The following is a 17,372-nucleotide window of genomic DNA, read 5'->3' on the forward strand; positions in this document are numbered from 1 at the left end:
TCATTATAAATTGAGTCTTAAAAGATGGTTAAATAGAATTAAAATAATAAATTCTGGACTGAGATTGTCATAAACTGATACCTCCAGAAGAGTGACTTCACTTCTGTGCAGATCACCTGCCTATCATTTCTTAACCAGGCTGAAGTACCAGCTGTATTGCAGAAGATAGCACTAAAACCTCACACAGCTGATATTGTGAAGCATGAAAAGCTACTGTACTCACTGTAAAGGCACTGTTTGTAGAGGAAATCATTATCTCTGACCTGAATTTTAATGTGTTCTGTAACAACAAACATCAAGACTTTTCCTAGGAACTAGCTAGTTAAAAGTAACGTGTGATGCTGGCCATGGAAAGTTGCTAAAGTTATTTATAAATCTTTCTCCTCTTTTTAAGTATTAGAAGATTAGTTCAAGTAGAAGTGGAGTAGTTTTAAAGTAAAATCAGGTTAAGGAGATACTGGATGCAATAAAATAATTTTAATATTTTGTAGCAACCCAACTTAGCAGAGGAGTTTCTGAGACAGTGTCAGGCTGTAAGGGATTTGCTCACAGCACCCCTGGTTTCTGTTCTCTTGCTGTCTAACAGCTCTGCAATAGGCCTGAGTAACTCCTGTGTTCTGCTCCATTCCCTGGCCTGGGGCACAGGACAATACTGTCTGTCCTGTGTGCACAGCAAATCAGAGAAGGAACTTTCTCTGCCTGATTGGGGAGATGATGCTAGAGATCACAAGAAATAAGCAAAAGGAAAACAGATCCCCAGCAAGGGTTGTCAGAGCTCATTCAGCCTTGGTGAATGATCTAAAGAAAGAGTCTCCAATGCCAGGCTGGGACAGCAAGGAGAGCTGTTAAGAGTTGAGCACACAAGTTGTGAATAGCAATGAGCAGAGTTAGTGGAGGTTTGCCTGATGACTCTTTCAAATCAAGCACATGAAGAGAAGAAATCACTTTAGCAGCACACAGTGGAAAATTAAGGACTTCAAAAATCTTTGTAATGTGTTGCTTGTGAAAGAGGAAAAAAGCATGTAATGGCTGTGAAAAATAAGTTCATTTTTCCTTTTTATTTTTGAAGTCAGTACAGCATGAACAGCAATCATGCATCCTGTGCTCCTTTGGTCCTTGGTCCATGACCAAGTGCTGGCCTGTAGCAGAGAAACCACCTCCACTATGGCTGTGGTTTATTTTCCAGCCTTTCCAAATGTGTTGACATCAACCATGAAGCTGCATATAATGTTATTCCATACTATTTATAATTGTGTTTCCTTATGTGGTCAACTGTCCAACAGGAAATGAAAATGAGCTTCCCCTTTTCTGGGCTGTGTTGAACAACTTTTTGATAAGTGCCAGGCACTTGTGTGCTTTAGCATTCAGTGTTGCACAGAGCAGCACCCAGGTTTGTGTCAGTGGAGTTTTACAAAGCTTCCCGAGTTACAAGGGCAGTTGTCCACCTGAAGGGGCTGTGCTGAAGAAAGCAATACTTGTGTAAATCTGAAAATATATTTTTCCCAACTTGCATAATATTTTTGTAGATCTCATCTAACAAAGATTTTAGTTTTGTTGGAGATTCATTCTGATGTTGGAATTCTGTTTCAGGAAAGTGGTTAAGCTCATATATAGAAATAAGCATGTGAGCTGTTACCAAATTCACACAAGTGCTGATCAGATTTGTTTCATCTCTTTTTGACTGGAAATTTATCCCTCTTCTGAAATACTGTTCATGCTAATCAAAATATATTTATTTTTCCAGAAAGCCATGTTAGTTGAATTAGTATATTTGCCTTTAAAGTTTGGTTTCTCCTGGCAGAGGCAATAGTTTAAATTGTGTCTGGGCTACACCAGAACAAATTCTGTAATTAATATGTAAGAGATGTAAGAAGCATATCTAGTTCCTGCAAGTAATATGAGGCACCCTGTTTTATTGTTTTAACTATGACTATGCTGTACTGTTTGAAATTAAAAAATATTTCTTCTTTTGCTTTAAATCTGTTCCTAATGTTTCAGTTTGTCACATTATTTATCCTTTGAGTTAGTAACGTGGTATGAAACAGTACTGTCTCTTTCCAAATTCTTTTAGATTTTACTTTTTTACATGAGTTTAGTTTAATTTTCACAAGTGTTCATAGTAGCTGTTTTCTATCTGCACCCCTTCACTTGCCTTTTCTATTTCTCAAGTTTTTCTTTTCTGTATATAATTTTTCTGGCAGAGGCTAAGATGCAGAGACCCACTTTGGGACAGGTGCTGTGTGACCTGGAGTCTTTGCAGTGCATATTGCAGTCATTGACACAGGGTAGACCTGAGCTCATAAACAGGGCTTTGCACTCATGCTGTGATATTTGTGTCCAGGTGACTTTAAGCTTTTACTCTTAAAATATCTCATTGTTGCCACCGCTGGTTCAGCTTCACGAGAGCTTTAGTCCACAGACAGTTCATGTAACAACCAAACTTTTGTGTGGTAGGTCAGCTGGTGTTCAGACATTCATCACTAAAGCAGACAGAATAGTGGCAGAAATAGTGAGAAATTGCTCCTTTGGTAGAGGGAGAAAAACTGAAGAATGGAACGGGCGTTTCATTATCTCAAACACCAGAGAGTGCTGACACTGTGATGTGTTGGCACATGTGCACAGTCTGACGATAACAGCTATCATGCCCAAATTTCCATGGCATTTATTCATAATAATCCCTCTTTCTCAGTATAAATGTGAGGTTTTTGTGACTTTTCAGAATTTGTTTTCTGCCAAAAATAACGTATCTTAAAATCTGGATTCAGCCAAACTCCCTAAAACCAATCTGTTTGTTTGTATTTTGACCAAAGGATTACATTGATGGTTTCCCAGGATCCAAAATTGTATTTAATCTGTTTACAGAGCTACATATATTATTTGAATGGGAAAGAGGGAAATGAGAGTGGCCATATCTACATCAGCTGGTAGCTGTTCACAGGAAGCAGCAATTACTGTCTAGCCTTCGTCCCTGGGAAAGCTCTCCCGACTGCTTCCCGTACCATGGAGCTGTGCCATGCACTGGCACACAGCATGGCCACGCAAAACAGCAAATAAAGTGCCAGAGAGCAATAAAAACTAGTTTGGGGGGTAGATTAATAAGAATGACAGCAATTCCCTCATGAACAGGACTGAAGGTAATTTCACTTGCAGTTGTCAAACTGAGCTAAACTGGCAGGGGAAGGAATGTGTGTTTGTAATCAGTAGCTGTGCACTTGCAGTGGAGGAGGGACTTGGGCATGGCACACTTAGACACCCTCACCTCTTCCAAATTTGCTCAGCCTGTACAGCATCCTGCATTTTCCCCCTTTGCATTGTTTGGTCCTAGCTCACAGATGTGTGAATCATCCAGGGGGAAAGTTTGAGAGATGCTGTGTGTCAGGTCAGTCCAGGTTCATTCACTGTTTATCCTTAGAAAGCCAGAAACAGTGGTGTGTAAACAAGGGGGGAGGGGAAAGGAAGGTTTAACAACACAATCAGGGTTAATCTTTTCTTTCAATAGTGCATGTCATTTGGTTTTCTGATTATACACTAAACAACAGTTATATTTTCTTTAATTCAGTTATACAAACACAGCAGCCAATTAATATTTCTGCACTCTCTGTGTTGTGAGAGGTGCACAGAAAAAACCTTTGTTATTTTTCTAGTGCTAAATCTGTTCATGTTAAACCATATTCCTCTACACAGCAACAGCAAAGTAAATGACAGCATCAATTCAATCCAGAATGCTTGGTAAATAGAGAGGGGTTGTTTACCTAGTGTATGAAAAAGTCCCTTAGGGATGAGTTTTATTGTGATCTGCATAGTCATCCATATTCCTGTACTGTCTGTGCTCATGTTTGTGAGTTAAACATATACAGTAATTTAGCATTCAGATAATCCCATGGCTATAATCCAGACAGATTTAGCTCAAATTTCTCTGGGATTTCTATTATCTAGATTTAGCAATGTGGTGTTGACTGGATATTTTAGATTGCTGCAAATGTTTGGTTTTTTTTCCTGCAATAAACAACATATTTTGATGTTCTCGTAATTGAAGATGTAGATTCTTTCTGGCATTAACCACATGTAAAAATGTATCTTTGTGAGGACAGTGATTGCACAGCTGGAGCATGCTTTTAATGGATTCCAGCTATTTGACTACATACCACATAAGATCATACAATGTTTATATGAAAACCAGGATAACACATGTGAAAATACGAATAAGAATTATCTGAAGAACATTTATCTCCACACATCTTTCCTTTGAAAATCAACTCAACTGCTTCAATTTTAATAATATTCTATTACAATAGATTTGAGAGTATTATAATATAGAGCCTGGCTCTCTTACAGCACTTTTCCTAAGTAGACTAGAGCTTTTATTGTTTTCAGTTTCCTCAGATGGAACTTCTAGTCTTTCTCACTCAGCAGTTTTGAGGAAAACAGGGAATGTGGGGGGAAGAAAGAGCATCATTATCCACATGAAATGAGGGGATATTAAACCCAAGTGCCCTGGGTACCTTTCACAGCAGACCACCCTTTGTCATATGTTGCTCTGATTAAGTGCAAATGTATTCAAGGGAGCAGAGCAGACACTGTAGAGAGGGTCCAAATGTTCTTGTACCAAAAATGCCAGCCCTCCCACGTGCCTTAGCATTGGTGGTTTTGGGGCTGCAGGAGTAAGAATGCTTGTGTGGGAGATTTTTAGGACGGAAGTGTAGTGTGGGAAAAATTGTAAAGCTGCTTCTTCTACCCGAGCAGCTCAAGTGAGAGCGTCTGGATTGAGGCAAACAACGGAGCAGGGCAATGCATGCTCTGTGCTCTGCCTTGTAATTGTGTTGCAAATGCACCAAGTACATTATTCACCCCCGGGCCAGATCTTCTGGGAAGAGGCTTGTGCACACTTGGCAATAATTTGATGCTAAGATTGTGTCATCCATAAGTGTCTCAGAAATTCAAAATAAGTAAACCACTTGGAAATATTTGCAAAACAAACTATCTGGAACCATTTATGGGATTTAGGAAGCTGTGTGTCATATTTTTGGTCCCCGGAGGATTCAGACACCAGCTCAGTAAGTGAGTTTCAGGTATGCTGCCCCTTAAAGCATCCCCATCGTGCTGTGTTGCCTTCTCTGACTGTGCATTACTGACAGCCCCAGTAACTGTAAAAATCTTGAGAGGTATCTTCAATGTGAAGAAAGAAAGAGGATGTTTATTTAATCAGTTGTGATAAAACTCTTCCACATATAAAATTTATTTGCTTAGTCTCCAAGCAGCAGGTTTGCAAGAATGATGAAAAAAAACCCAAACCAAACCTAAATGAAACCAAAAAGCATGAATGAGACTTTTATAGCTAACAATCATAATTCTGGGTAAAAACTTTCTGAAAGGAATATCCTGTGTCAGTGTGTCAGTACTTTTGGTTTCATACTTGCTCTGAGTTACTCTTTGCAGTACTACAGCAGCTGGTTTCAGAAGCAGCAGCAGTGCTCACATACTTGCCATAAAAAAGTCTGAGCGTTCACTCTCCTCGCTTCAGTGCCCTGCTAAAGCAGGGGTCCTGCTCCTGTCGCACTAAGAGCTGGTCTGAGAAGTCATATTTATGCTCAATTAGCTATCAATATCTGTGTCTGATCCCTAGTAAGTCAGAACTATGGAGCTGTAATGCCAGTGAGATAGAAAAGCAATCTGAGAGCTCTTGAACTGCTCTTCTCCCAGACAGTTCCTGTGGCACCAGCTGTTGGAGCTGGGAGCTTTCAAGGCCCAATTCTTTTGTTTCTCAGAAGAATTTCTTTAAGCCCCTAAGGAGTGATATCAAAACCCCAGGTGAGCAGAAGAGTTTAAAATGGACCTGACATAACTGTGTATTAGCAGTATCTTTTTTGAAAAGAAGTATAAATCAATTTAAAGTTTTACAGTCGGTGTCTGAGGAAGTTGTCAGTGCACCCACAGGCCTTCTCACTGCTGCACATAGCAGCTCCACACCCACCAGTTGGACTCTGGCTGCCTGCTTTATTTTCCTTTGTATTTTTTTTATCCTATTATATCCTGACTTCTCGTTCAGCAATTATTTTGAATCATGCTGAGGACACTTTTCCTCTCTCCCTTTGGATTTCCTCCTGCTGATGCAAATGCATCTCAAAATACCATCTTCCAAAGTTATCAGATCCAGAGCTTGGTGATGTGTACTGAAGTATCAGACCAGCAAAGAAGGACCAAGAAATGAAAGAGCACCATGTAACTATTGACAGATTGTTTTTATGACTAAGCTATGATTATCCTTCATTAATTTGTCTATGCTTTCATAAAGAGAGGAAATTGCTGAAAAGCAGAATAGTATTTTTTGCAACAAACAACTGTGTGCTGGGACTGTTAAAATTTCTATTCAAGAAATCCCTCAAAATGAAAAAAAAAAAAAGAAACCCTACTGTCTTACAGAGAGGCAGGTCTGCAATGTTTAAAAGTAACACCAATGTGCTCTATATCTGCATCTGTAATTTGAGATTAAAACATATTTTTTTCTGTCTGTCTCCCAGGCATTTATGCAGTATATTGTTTCCTTTCTGACAGCTAAATTACTAGTTATAAAGCTCTGTAACTGTGCCATGACAGTGTTTGTCCTCTGACATGGCTGTGCATCTGCATCACCTGCTCGAAGCTGCACCAGCAGAGTGAGGGCAGAATCTGGGCCTGGAACATTTAGTTAATCAAACTATGTTCCAGTAGCAGAGCTGATGCTTTTCTACTCCTTACCTTGGTGCTGGAGGAATAAAGCAACTCAAACTAGTCAATTGCTGCAATTCTGAAAACAGATTTTCTGTGCACAAAGTTGCCATCTGCACCATCATCCTTTTCCTCCTCAAGCAGCAAACAGCCAGAAGGTACCGAGCCCCCTCTCTGTGCTGCAGAGGGAAGAATCCCAGACATGGCTTTGGTAGCTGAGACCTGATGGTTTTTTTAACCCATTGAAGTATTTTCTAAAGATGCTCTTCTTTCCATGTGCTTGGCTGGTGTTATGGTGACCATGAGTGAATATATCAAGTTACTGGTATGGGAGTAGCCCTGCCAGGAAGCCAGAGGGCACGGTCAGTGCAAACTGTTTTTAGACGCCTGAACAGGCACAGCTCTAAGCTGGGTGCCTGCTAAGTTAATAAAAGGACTAAACACTATTTCTCCTACCTCCTGTGTGTGAACAGAACACAGCCTGTATCTGAGGCAAGCCTTACTCCTGAGTTGATGTCACACTTGGCTAATCGGCCCTTTTGATTGCTAATTGATTACACTTTGTGTAAATAGCAATATTCTAAAACTATGGTTAGAATTTTTGAGCTTGGGTTCTACTAGAATTTGAGGAGAGGACTTTGAAAAACTGAAAGGGGAGGAACTAAGAAAAGAAGCGAAAGAGAAATGCCCCAACATGGGAAATTTTTATGAACAAAATGTGATCAATTCATTCTCAAAGTTAAAGAAAATGAGCAGAGGGAAAGCTGCCCCTACTTCCTTTCTTCTTAATGCTGAAAAAGATCTATTCCTTGCTTCATGTGAGAAAGAAAATTACTTGAGTCAGGAAAATCAAGATAGGAAAGTGACCTGCTAATTTATTATTTTACTCTTTGCATGGTAGTATAAAAGATCCAGCTGCAAAGTGGCTTGTCAACTGAGCCACTCCACTATAAATTTTTCAGATTAAAAATGCTGAAAAACCCTGATCACCATCCCAAATAATAAAGTCCAGTATTTTATTAATTATAAGCCCCATGCTTTTCTCCTATTCCAAGATGATATAAGTGATATGTCAGTCAGTGATATAAGTGATATATGCCACTCATATAAGTGGCAGCTTTTAGGTAAATTTCCATAATTTCATACATAATTTTTATTAAAAGATATTTAAATACACAAGTCTCTTATGTTCACTTATAAACAGCAGAGGACATGAAGTGTTCTCTTGTACTGAAATTTATACCTTTTTTTCTTTTGAATTGTTAGAGCAATGTTAGAAACCTGATAGTGTGGGAACAGTTGTATCTTGGCTGTATGTGGTATTCATTTGTAAGAGTAGTGATACAGAATTGTTCAACTAATTAAGACATTGATAAAGCATCTTGATAAAGGATGCCATTCCTCTCTTATCTAAACTGATTTGATTCTGGGTTTCTTGCTGAGTTGAGCATCTGACCCAAGCACAGTTAAGACCATGGGTACTGAGAAGCCCACAGCCACCACTGCTGATTCATTCACTGCCATGCTCATCTGGCATAGGAGCTGCTCCCCAGCCTTTTCCTCCCATCCCTTTCACAGGTTGTTGTCTGCCAAGGACAGGGTTCTCTCACCAGATCTCTGGCTTCATCCCCATCTCACTGCTACCTCTCTCAATAGCCTAATTTTGGCTCTGAGCTACATCTAGTGCTTAGATAGGATAAGATTTCAGCCAGATGGATTATGAACAACATTTTCTTTTCAATGTTCTTGGCTCCAACCCCACAGAAGGTTGCTTTAGCCCAACAGAATGGCCTAACAGAAAAGTTCCATCCTTCAGACAGCTGAGCCAGTTGCCTTACTTTAGCACGCAGTGTAATTATTGTGCATGCTCCACAGAAGGCATTCCACCCACAGCTTCTGTTTTGCACCTGGAATCTGAATGTGTTGCTGACATCAGGGCCCCACAGTGCCTTATAAAGGCAGATGAAGGCATTAAGAATCTGGACCTTGTACAGTATCCTAAATAAACCATCTTTCACTTCTTGTGTTTCACCCTGATAAGAGAATATAATGTCTGTGCTCCACTGAGCTCTTTGCTGGTGAGTGAAACTCAGTGTGAAGCTTATAGATTCATTCAAATTGATAATATGACTTTTTCCCACCTTGATTCAGATTATAAATCAATGAGACCTAGTCCACCACTCCTTATGAGTAATTTTGCAATCACATATTCATGAGGAAAACTTTTTAGTGAGATTCTTTTCAAGATAAGTCTTTGCCAGCTATTGGAAGTGTGATCATTGCAGAGCCACTAACATTTTTCTGCTCTGTATCAAATGCATCACAAATCTGCCCAGCATCTTTGTCAATCATTTAAAGTGCAGCAGACAAAAATAATTTTCTTAGAATTATTACTGGAAGAATTTATGGTCTCTTATGAAGTGAGAGTGATTTTGATGTATGAACAGCATTGGGAGAAACTGCCAGTGAAAACTCACACCAGACCTGTGTGTGTAATATTCTTGTCTTGCAGGAAGTAGTGGGAGTAGTATGTGATAAAGAGTTGTTCACAAGTCAGAATCCTTAGGAGCTCTCTAGATGACTCTTCCTGCATTTTGTGATATTCTGCTAAGAGAAAGTTCCTCTTTCCCCTTCTTGAGCCTTTTTATGTCACAAACTGTGCACACAAAGGCATGTGTGTAACAGCTCACACTGGTTGCTCAGCAAAGGATGTAGAGTAGGATCAGTTACAAAACAAAGGTTCCACTCATGATGGTGGTTACAACTACAAATCTCAGTGCAAAATAATGGTAATTATTAAAAGAAAGATATTCTTAAAACTGTCTCCGTTGTTAAAGGCTAATTTATTTTTCCACATTATAATGAGATGAATACCAGAGAAGTCTTCACTCACAGCTTAACTGGAACCACACTTTTCATAATGAAGTATACAGCCCACAAAAAATTTGTATTCCAAGTGTGTGCACAGGCCCTGTTGTTCCAGACTGTACCTCTTTTCCTGAAGTGTGCAGTGACAAGCTCTTCAGTGCGCTTATTACTGTCCAACACTGTAACCAGCTGATGTTTATTATTGGCTGTGCATTGGGTCAGTGCAGAGTTTCACAACAAGGTACATTCTGGTACGGGCTGTGCCTGAAGGGCACTGTCCCTTATGGAGCAGCTTAGTGGGGATAAGAGCCTGCATCTTAATAAGAATGTGCTGAGCATCCACCTCAGCCTCAGGGGAGAGCAGGTAAAGTGGCAAGTCCTGTCCTTGTAGTCTCCAAACACAACTACTCTTTATTTGTACCTGGCCTTTTTCCAAGCCTCTGTGGTGGAGGAAATCCTCCTCATGTCCTGCCTGACTTCATATGGCTGCACTAAGGCCAACTGCAATTACTGGTATGTGTATTATGCAGAATAATTCCATCTATGTAACATAATAAATACATGTGTACTATACCTGTTATGTTCATAGAGCAAAGATGCAGCCATAAAAATATGCACCAGACTGCTCTGTACAAAGAAAACAGATGGTATTTATTCTATATTAATTAATATTGCATGCAGAATTTCCTCCTTCTTTAAATATCTTAAACATCCTTTCTCAAAATTTAAATGTACACATATAGATTTTTTTTGTTTTGACAGCTGACTGTTGTATTTTATCTCCATTCAGCATAGGTGGCCTTGGTTAGTTCTTACAAGTGCTATCTGGTGAATCTTCAGTCTACCTGTCATTATTACAGTTCTCCTTTCTACTTAAATCAAGTTAATCAATTGATTTAATCAATTTAAAGATGGAAAGCAAACAACAGTGCAAACACTCCTGAAATTTTGAGAGTTAATAAATTAGGTTTGACAGAATTTGTGTCTGCAGGTTTTGGCTTCACTGGCCATCACCTTATTTAATAGTTTGTTTTTTCTCAGTCACATGTTTCAGAATAACATTACAGATAAGGATGAAATACAGCCACTGCTGAAATTCTATTGTTCAGTGTGACTTGCTCACAAATGCTCCTGGAGACATGTGGTCTTTGCCTGCCATCGTAGTTTTACACTGGAATATTTCTGCCTTACAACTAGAGCCACACATAGACATGGCTAAAAACAAAATAGCAATGGCACTACCATGGATATTCCAACCCCATTGCTTTAAGGGATATTTTGAAGGAAAGTAGGCCAAAAACTTGACCTATTTTAAAAGACATGGCAATCTGTTCTTTTAAAAAATCTTTCACACTTCATTGAGTCCTTCTCTGTCTTCTATACCATGAAAAATATTGTACAGTAACAAGATCCAGAATTATTCTCTCTACTGTTACCCATACAAACAGATATTGCAAACTGAAATCTGCAGTTTAACAAATTAATTTTTCTCCATCACTGATCTTGAAAAAGAAACCATCTTAAAAATTACCAAATGCATACATTGAATTAATTAGGTGTAACTAACTAAAACTGCTACATTACTGCACCTTATAGTGCTAGTTGCAATGGATCCATTTGGCAACCAGGAAGTCTTAGGATCCGTCAAGGATTTTGCTTCTAGGACTTCAATGTTTTGAATTTGAAAAGCAGAAGCAGTGAGCCATATTTCTCAGTTATTTTGCTGTTTGAAATCTGGCTGTGAAACTCTGTTTACTTTGTGTTGGAGTGCTGCCAGAGGAGGCCTGGTTTCAGCAGATGGTCGTGGAGCGGAGGCCAGACGTTTCCTGCTGCGTCCTGACGAGGCACTGATAGCAGCGCTCCCAGACACAGCACCGATGCCTTCAGCAGCCACAAGGATGGAGAGCAGGCGCTGCTGACACAGGGGTTGTGGAGAGTCCATGAATCAGCCCCTGGGGCTAAAGACTTTGTGGAAAAGAGGGTCATGAAATGGTGCTCAGAAGTGGTGGAGCTGTCAGACAGAGGATGAGCAGGGGTAGAGCTGGAGTTTTGACCAAGAGGAACTGAAGTGTAAAAACCAGATGGGCATAAAGCAGTACTGAGGAGTGTGATTGCTTTGATCTTTGACAGGACACTTCTCTGTCTTGTCAAGAAGAGACTTGAAAGAAGAAGGTCCCAATGGAAGGCTTTACTGTGGTGTGGGTTTACCTGTCTGCTCTACAGTCATTGTGTGCAGGCAGCATTTTCCTTTCCCCCAGTTCTGGAGTGGGGGGACAACTTCTCTCAGAACAAATGTCCTTAATATGTCCTCAGGCTGGGTTTGCTCTTTTAAGATGCTGCCTGCTCTCAAGATGGGGAATCAAAAGGCAATGCCACAATCGCAAGCACTTGAGTATCACTGGATTTCTGCCTTGGCAATTTGTGGCAAAAAGAGAAAATGCAAACAAATTTCTCAGGAGGCTGTATGGCTTGGAAATCTTCCAGAAATCCTTCAGGCACCAGTAAGATTAAGGACATCCATAGTTTATTTGGGGATTCAGATTTTGAACCATGTAGCTAAAATTCATGGTTCCCATGCCACATGGCTGTGTGTTTGGGGATTTGGTGCTCTCCCATTCCCTGCTATCAGATACCTGGAGCCACTGCATTGTGTGTCAGGCTAATTTGGGCAATGGTTTTGTGCAGGTGGCGAGGCTCCTGTGAACTGCTGACCCCTTCTTTGCACTCCAGCCAATCTGCAGGTAGGCAATGTTGCATTTTGAATGCTTGTGCCTTTCCAGTTTAGTACCGGATCTCAATAGGAAAGAAATCCCAGGAAGACCGAGGAGTTGATTGCTTTGTTACATGTCACTTGCATATATTTCTCCCTCCTTGCTATTATTCACTCAGAATCTCCCCAAAACAGAGTCTCTGGGTCAGCATAAGAGACAGCTATCAAGATCAGGCATCTGCATAGGGGTCTGACTGAAAATATTTTTCCTTGAGCTTCTACCTGCAGAGCATCAACATTCAATAACCTCAAAAATGGGGAAAAAATGGTTTAAAACCTCATTCAGCCAAGTACCAAATTTTGGTATTACTTTCAGTGAGATCCCTTCCTTCCTACTTCCTACTTAACAGTCTTGATAAGACAGGACAGTCTGAATCACCAGTTTCATCACCCCACTTGTCATCTTCTGTGTTGTTTTCTTTGGCTGTAGTAGTTGCTGCTTTTTTCTACCTTATTGACTTCTTCCAACTTGAAGACAAGAATGAAGTATCTAGGAACACCACACTCCATTTTTAACAGCTCAGCAGCTGAGCCCATTTGACATTGCACTGAGACAAAGATTCATTGTACTCTACAGAGAAGACAGTCTACAGAAATTAACTTTCAAAGTATCTGTATAATCAAAGAACGTGGATAGACCTTCATCATAACTTAGGGAATGCAAGTGATCTATGTCTTACCCAAGATGCAAAATGCCACATCCTCCTCTGACCAGCCATGGAGCCACAGCCGGGCTGGGAGCCTGGGCCTTGCTGTCTTGCACCTCCTCATCATCCATATCCTCACAAAGGAGGGGCTCATAGCCTGTTCATTAGCACCCTAAAGCTGCCATGCAGAGATCTGAAACCTGTTTCTATCACTAGGCAGAGGGGTGGTTAATGCTCTTCCTTTGCTGGAGAAGGACTCATGATCATGGGGCCTACCTGAGACTTCCCCAGCACCTTTTTAACATTTCCTGTTATTTGCCAAGTGACCATACTGTGCCCCACACAATGCTCATTCCCACTCCAAACAGATGCTGCAAGACCCAGCAAAGCTTAGAAAATTTCTGTTCAAGCAGGCTTTCATTGTACTTAAAGTAGCCCCCTTTTCACTGCCCAGTTTGAACACAGACCAGTTTCTTCTATCAGCTGGGATGATGTGGGTTTGAAGCTAGGCAAACTGGCTTTTGTTTGTTTGTTTGTTTTTTAATAGTTGAAACCATAAAAGCTGAAGTTTTCATTAAAATTTGTTAGGTGAATTACTAGTTATTGCACTTTGATTTTACAGATACTACACTTGAATGGAGATAAGAAAATAAACAGAACCAGAGTGAAATGTCTTTGGCATAGCTCAGGATACACAGAGACAGACATCCCTAGGGAAGGAGAGTTGCAAAGAGGCATCAAAATGGAGTTCACTGAACTGGCATTTAAAGCTTTTGGGAAGTGTCTTTTTTTAGCAAGCCTTTAAAGTCAATTATCCTCAGAGAATGTGCTTCATGTTTGTCTTGAGAATAAAGATAGTGAGATTTCATAATGTATCTGGCTCATAACTCTGAGTGTGCAGGTCCCCTGGCCCTGTGCTAGACAAGAGGCGGCAGATCCCTCTCTATGGACAGGAGAGTGGGAAAAGCACCTTCCCCTTGGTGCTGGCTGCAAGCTGGAGAAAGGGCAGCGAGGCATTCCTCCTTGAAAGTGAGAGACACTGTATTCCCCAACTGTCAGACACAATTCATTATGGAAAAAAACAAAACAAAGCCACGCTAAAGTACAGCAGAGAAAATCCCGGAAAATAGGTTAGACAGTACTATGCATAGTAAAGCATAACTTTTCCCCACAGAGAAGGCTTGTGTTAGGTCCAAAGCTCCAGAAATGGAGGGAAAATAAACAGAGCTTTTGGAATTAACCTGGCAAACTGGAGTTGGCTCCCACCTGTCACAGGACTGCACAGTGGAGATCGTCCTCATGCAGACAGCTGGCTCTTTCTCCAAAACAGCTCTTTCATTCTCTTTTGAAGATCATCCTCTGATAAATGTCTGTCCAGCATGGGAGACTTGCAGTGCTTTTGAGATAGAAAAGACAGGAACTTTAGAACTAGTACAGCAACATCAGTTCCTAGACAAGTAAAATCTGCCTGCAGAAGGAGAGAGAAAGCCCCCACCTACTCACAATTCAGCTGCTGTGCTCTTCAGCAAGGGCAGATGTTTGGAAAATGGGAGAGAACAGGAAAAATCCTGGTCCTGCCAACACTAGTCTGGTTTCTGGCATGCTTAAACTTTCACACATGTCTTTCTTTACAGTAATGGGACTTAAATTAACTCCTATTAAAATTAACTCCTTTGTATTACTTTTGGAGTGTTTCTTATACAGTGGTGACCAGGAGTTAAATCTTTGCATTAAATCAAGGTTTGCAGAACCATTTTGTACAAGAACTCCAGCAGATGTTGTAGTGGTCCTTGGTGGATAATCCCTGGAGATGTCAAGTCAGTCCATTTCATAGCTGTTCATCTCATAGCAGTTAAATAATTCCCTTCAGCATCTTCAAGTGAATTCTGGCAGCACGAGCTCTTTGTCGACGCAGTAATTCTGGATCTATTTGTTCTTTGCTGGAGTTACACATGGCCATGTAAACTGTGTATGAGTTGCCACCATCTTTGCCCATTTTGCACAGGTGCATGGGACTGTACAAAACAAGAGGTAAACTCAGGTGGTTGTGTGGGAGGCAGCCAAAATGGCCCCATTTAGGAGCCTACAAAGGGCAGGACTCCCTGCTCAGCGTGGACACAGGCACGTAACAGACCCGTGCCAACCACAGGAAAGCACCTCGGGAGAATTACTCCTAACAGGAAAAGGCTTGTGGAGAGCAGAGTGTGAGCTTCTCTGCTGTACTTATACACAACACAGCCCCATTTCTTCTAGGTATCACATTGTGAAAAAATGTTAAATTTTCATTTACTGCTAGGCCTGAGAAGGAAATCTCTTCTTTACACAAAAGAGGACCTCGATCTTATTTTGGGCCTGATGCTCAAACGTAGCAATAACAGACTTATACTTGAAAGACTTCACACCAAAAGGCACAGGAAAAAAAAGAAAAAAATGTTTGATTGATAGAGAGATATGGGAGCATAAACATAGCTTTTGACGCCCATGGACTATTTTGACCACAGAATTGCAACCTGGGGGTCTGGCTCACTAGTTTAATCTCTGTGCCAGTTTAATCCTGTTAAAACACCTGGTGTGATTTCAGGGTGGCACTGGTGGCCCTCGGGTGCCAGCCTGTCATGGTATTGCAGATTTTGCTGAAGAGAAGAGACTCTTTTTTTTTTTTCTTTTTTTTTGGTCACATGATGCCCACACAGCTGTAAATAAACATGATTAAAAGTACATGTCTGGGAACATGAGGAGCTAAATAATAAACTTCTCTTCCAGCTGCTGGTTTAGACTGAAAGCAACACTGAAATGATGCATATTTTTTACAATTTATTGTAATGGTCTGTAATCCTGCATCCTGATGTACATCTGTTGAACTTTATTCTGAGGTGTAGGGCCATCAGTTTCAATCTGGGACAATATATAGGCATTGGCCAGAATGATTTTATGGCTTGGATCTCCATGGGTTAGGATCTGACCAGGCAGATGTGACAGAGTCCAACAGAAGATCTCAACAGAAGCAACCCTGGCTGTGTGATACAGTTGCTATTAAATGGAAATTGCCACAAAACTAGAAAATGTCACCAAGGACATTCACCCTTGTCTTCCTATGCCAGTTTTCCTGCATACTGATGTAGTTTTCTTGCAAAAAAGCATAGCAGTCAGGATTTAAAATTGATTACTTTTCTGTTTACTTCTGATTAAAAATTTTACTTGTGCGTTTTTTTACTTCCTTATTTTTTAAACGACCTTCAGAAATTTTCAATTATCATTAAAAAACATTTTTAATAAGAGGCAGGAACAAGAAAGCTTAGGTTTTTTTGGGTTCTAATGAGAGGTTTTTTAAGGGGAAGATCACCATCATTGTCATAGCCATTAATGTTCTGATTTTGGAGCAGTGGAGACGTAAGCAAATATTTATTTTTGAAAGGCCTTTGCTTCGGTTGATGACAAAATGCTCATCTCCTAAATTTAGCAATGCTGTGTCTCCATGTGTATATTTATATTATTAGTCACCTTTAAGCCCACATTTTCTGTCATCAGCACAGGCTAGGGAGTCACTGCATCCTTGTGTCGGAGAGGGTACCTGCATGTCCCCGCCCCTGCCAAGTGGGCTGAGTGTCCAAGTTGTGAATTCCAGTGGGAACAGACTGGAACTGGAACGGCTGGGAAAAGAGGGGCAACAGGGGTGCGGCTTGAGCAGGCTCTGTTACCATAACCCTCGAGGGAAGAGAAACAATAACCATGGAATATCCAGAGTTGGAAGGCACCCACATGTGTTATCAAGTCCAACTCCTAATAATGACTTTAATAATGGTCATCTTGTATCATAGTCCCTCAATTTAGGTATTTACCTGTCCACTATCTCAGGCTGTGCAGCTCCTCTGGATTTTTTTATTAAGAGCCACGATCCCAAGGAGCAGAAATACGGCTTGTACCTGTAGTTTAGAGAAAGCAGTTGTGGTAAGCTGCACAGTTTAAATTTTGGGAAAATGTTTTCATAGAAAGGTTGTGGGGCTAATGGCAGCCCGGCCGCACTTACATCTAGGGGACACACGGGAAGCCTGAGGGCAAGCGATGGCCCGGCCTACCGCCGCCCGTGCCGGCGTCTGGCTTCCTCAGGGCCATGTGAGCACGGCGGCACTTGTTATTTTGTTTCGAGGCGCGGCGGAGGGCGGGCCGGGCGCGGGGGCTGCGGGGCGCTCCCGGCCGCGGTGCCGCAGCTGATGTAATGCTGCTGCCGCCGCAGCGCCTTCACGTGTCTGCGGCGCGCCCGGACAGCGGGGCAGAGCGTGTGCCGCGCGGGGTGTGCGCTGTGCCACACGGGGCCACGCACACACACACTCGCACACACGTGTTATTTGCGCCGCCGGGCCGCTCCGGGCGCAGTCCAGCCC

General features: G+C 41.2%; 1 protein-coding gene across 2 annotated transcripts in view; it reads right to left on the bottom strand.

The window, feature by feature from the left end:
• Positions 1 to 17,304, bottom strand: part of TEX9 (testis expressed 9) — a 48,900-nt gene extending 31,596 nt beyond the window's left edge. Inside the window, exons 1-3 of one of the 2 annotated variants that reach the window (XM_015638667.3) lie at positions 17,018 to 17,304; positions 16,830 to 16,913; positions 14,257 to 14,386 (exon numbers count right to left, since the gene is read on the bottom strand). In XM_015638667.3, coding sequence (XP_015494153.1) covers positions 14,257 to 14,291 — 35 coding nt within the window. In that variant the 5' untranslated portion in view covers positions 14,292 to 14,386; positions 16,830 to 16,913; positions 17,018 to 17,304. Of the gene's footprint in view, positions 1 to 14,231; positions 14,387 to 16,829; positions 16,914 to 17,017 lie in introns of those variants that run through there. The other variant, XM_033516995.1, reaches the window with a different exon arrangement.
• Positions 17,305 to 17,372: the final 68 nt, after the last annotated feature.

The sequence above is a fragment of the Parus major genome, chromosome 10, assembly GCF_001522545.3.
Source record: "Parus major isolate Abel chromosome 10, Parus_major1.1, whole genome shotgun sequence".
In the NCBI taxonomy this organism is placed as follows: Eukaryota; Metazoa; Chordata; class Aves; order Passeriformes; family Paridae; genus Parus; species Parus major.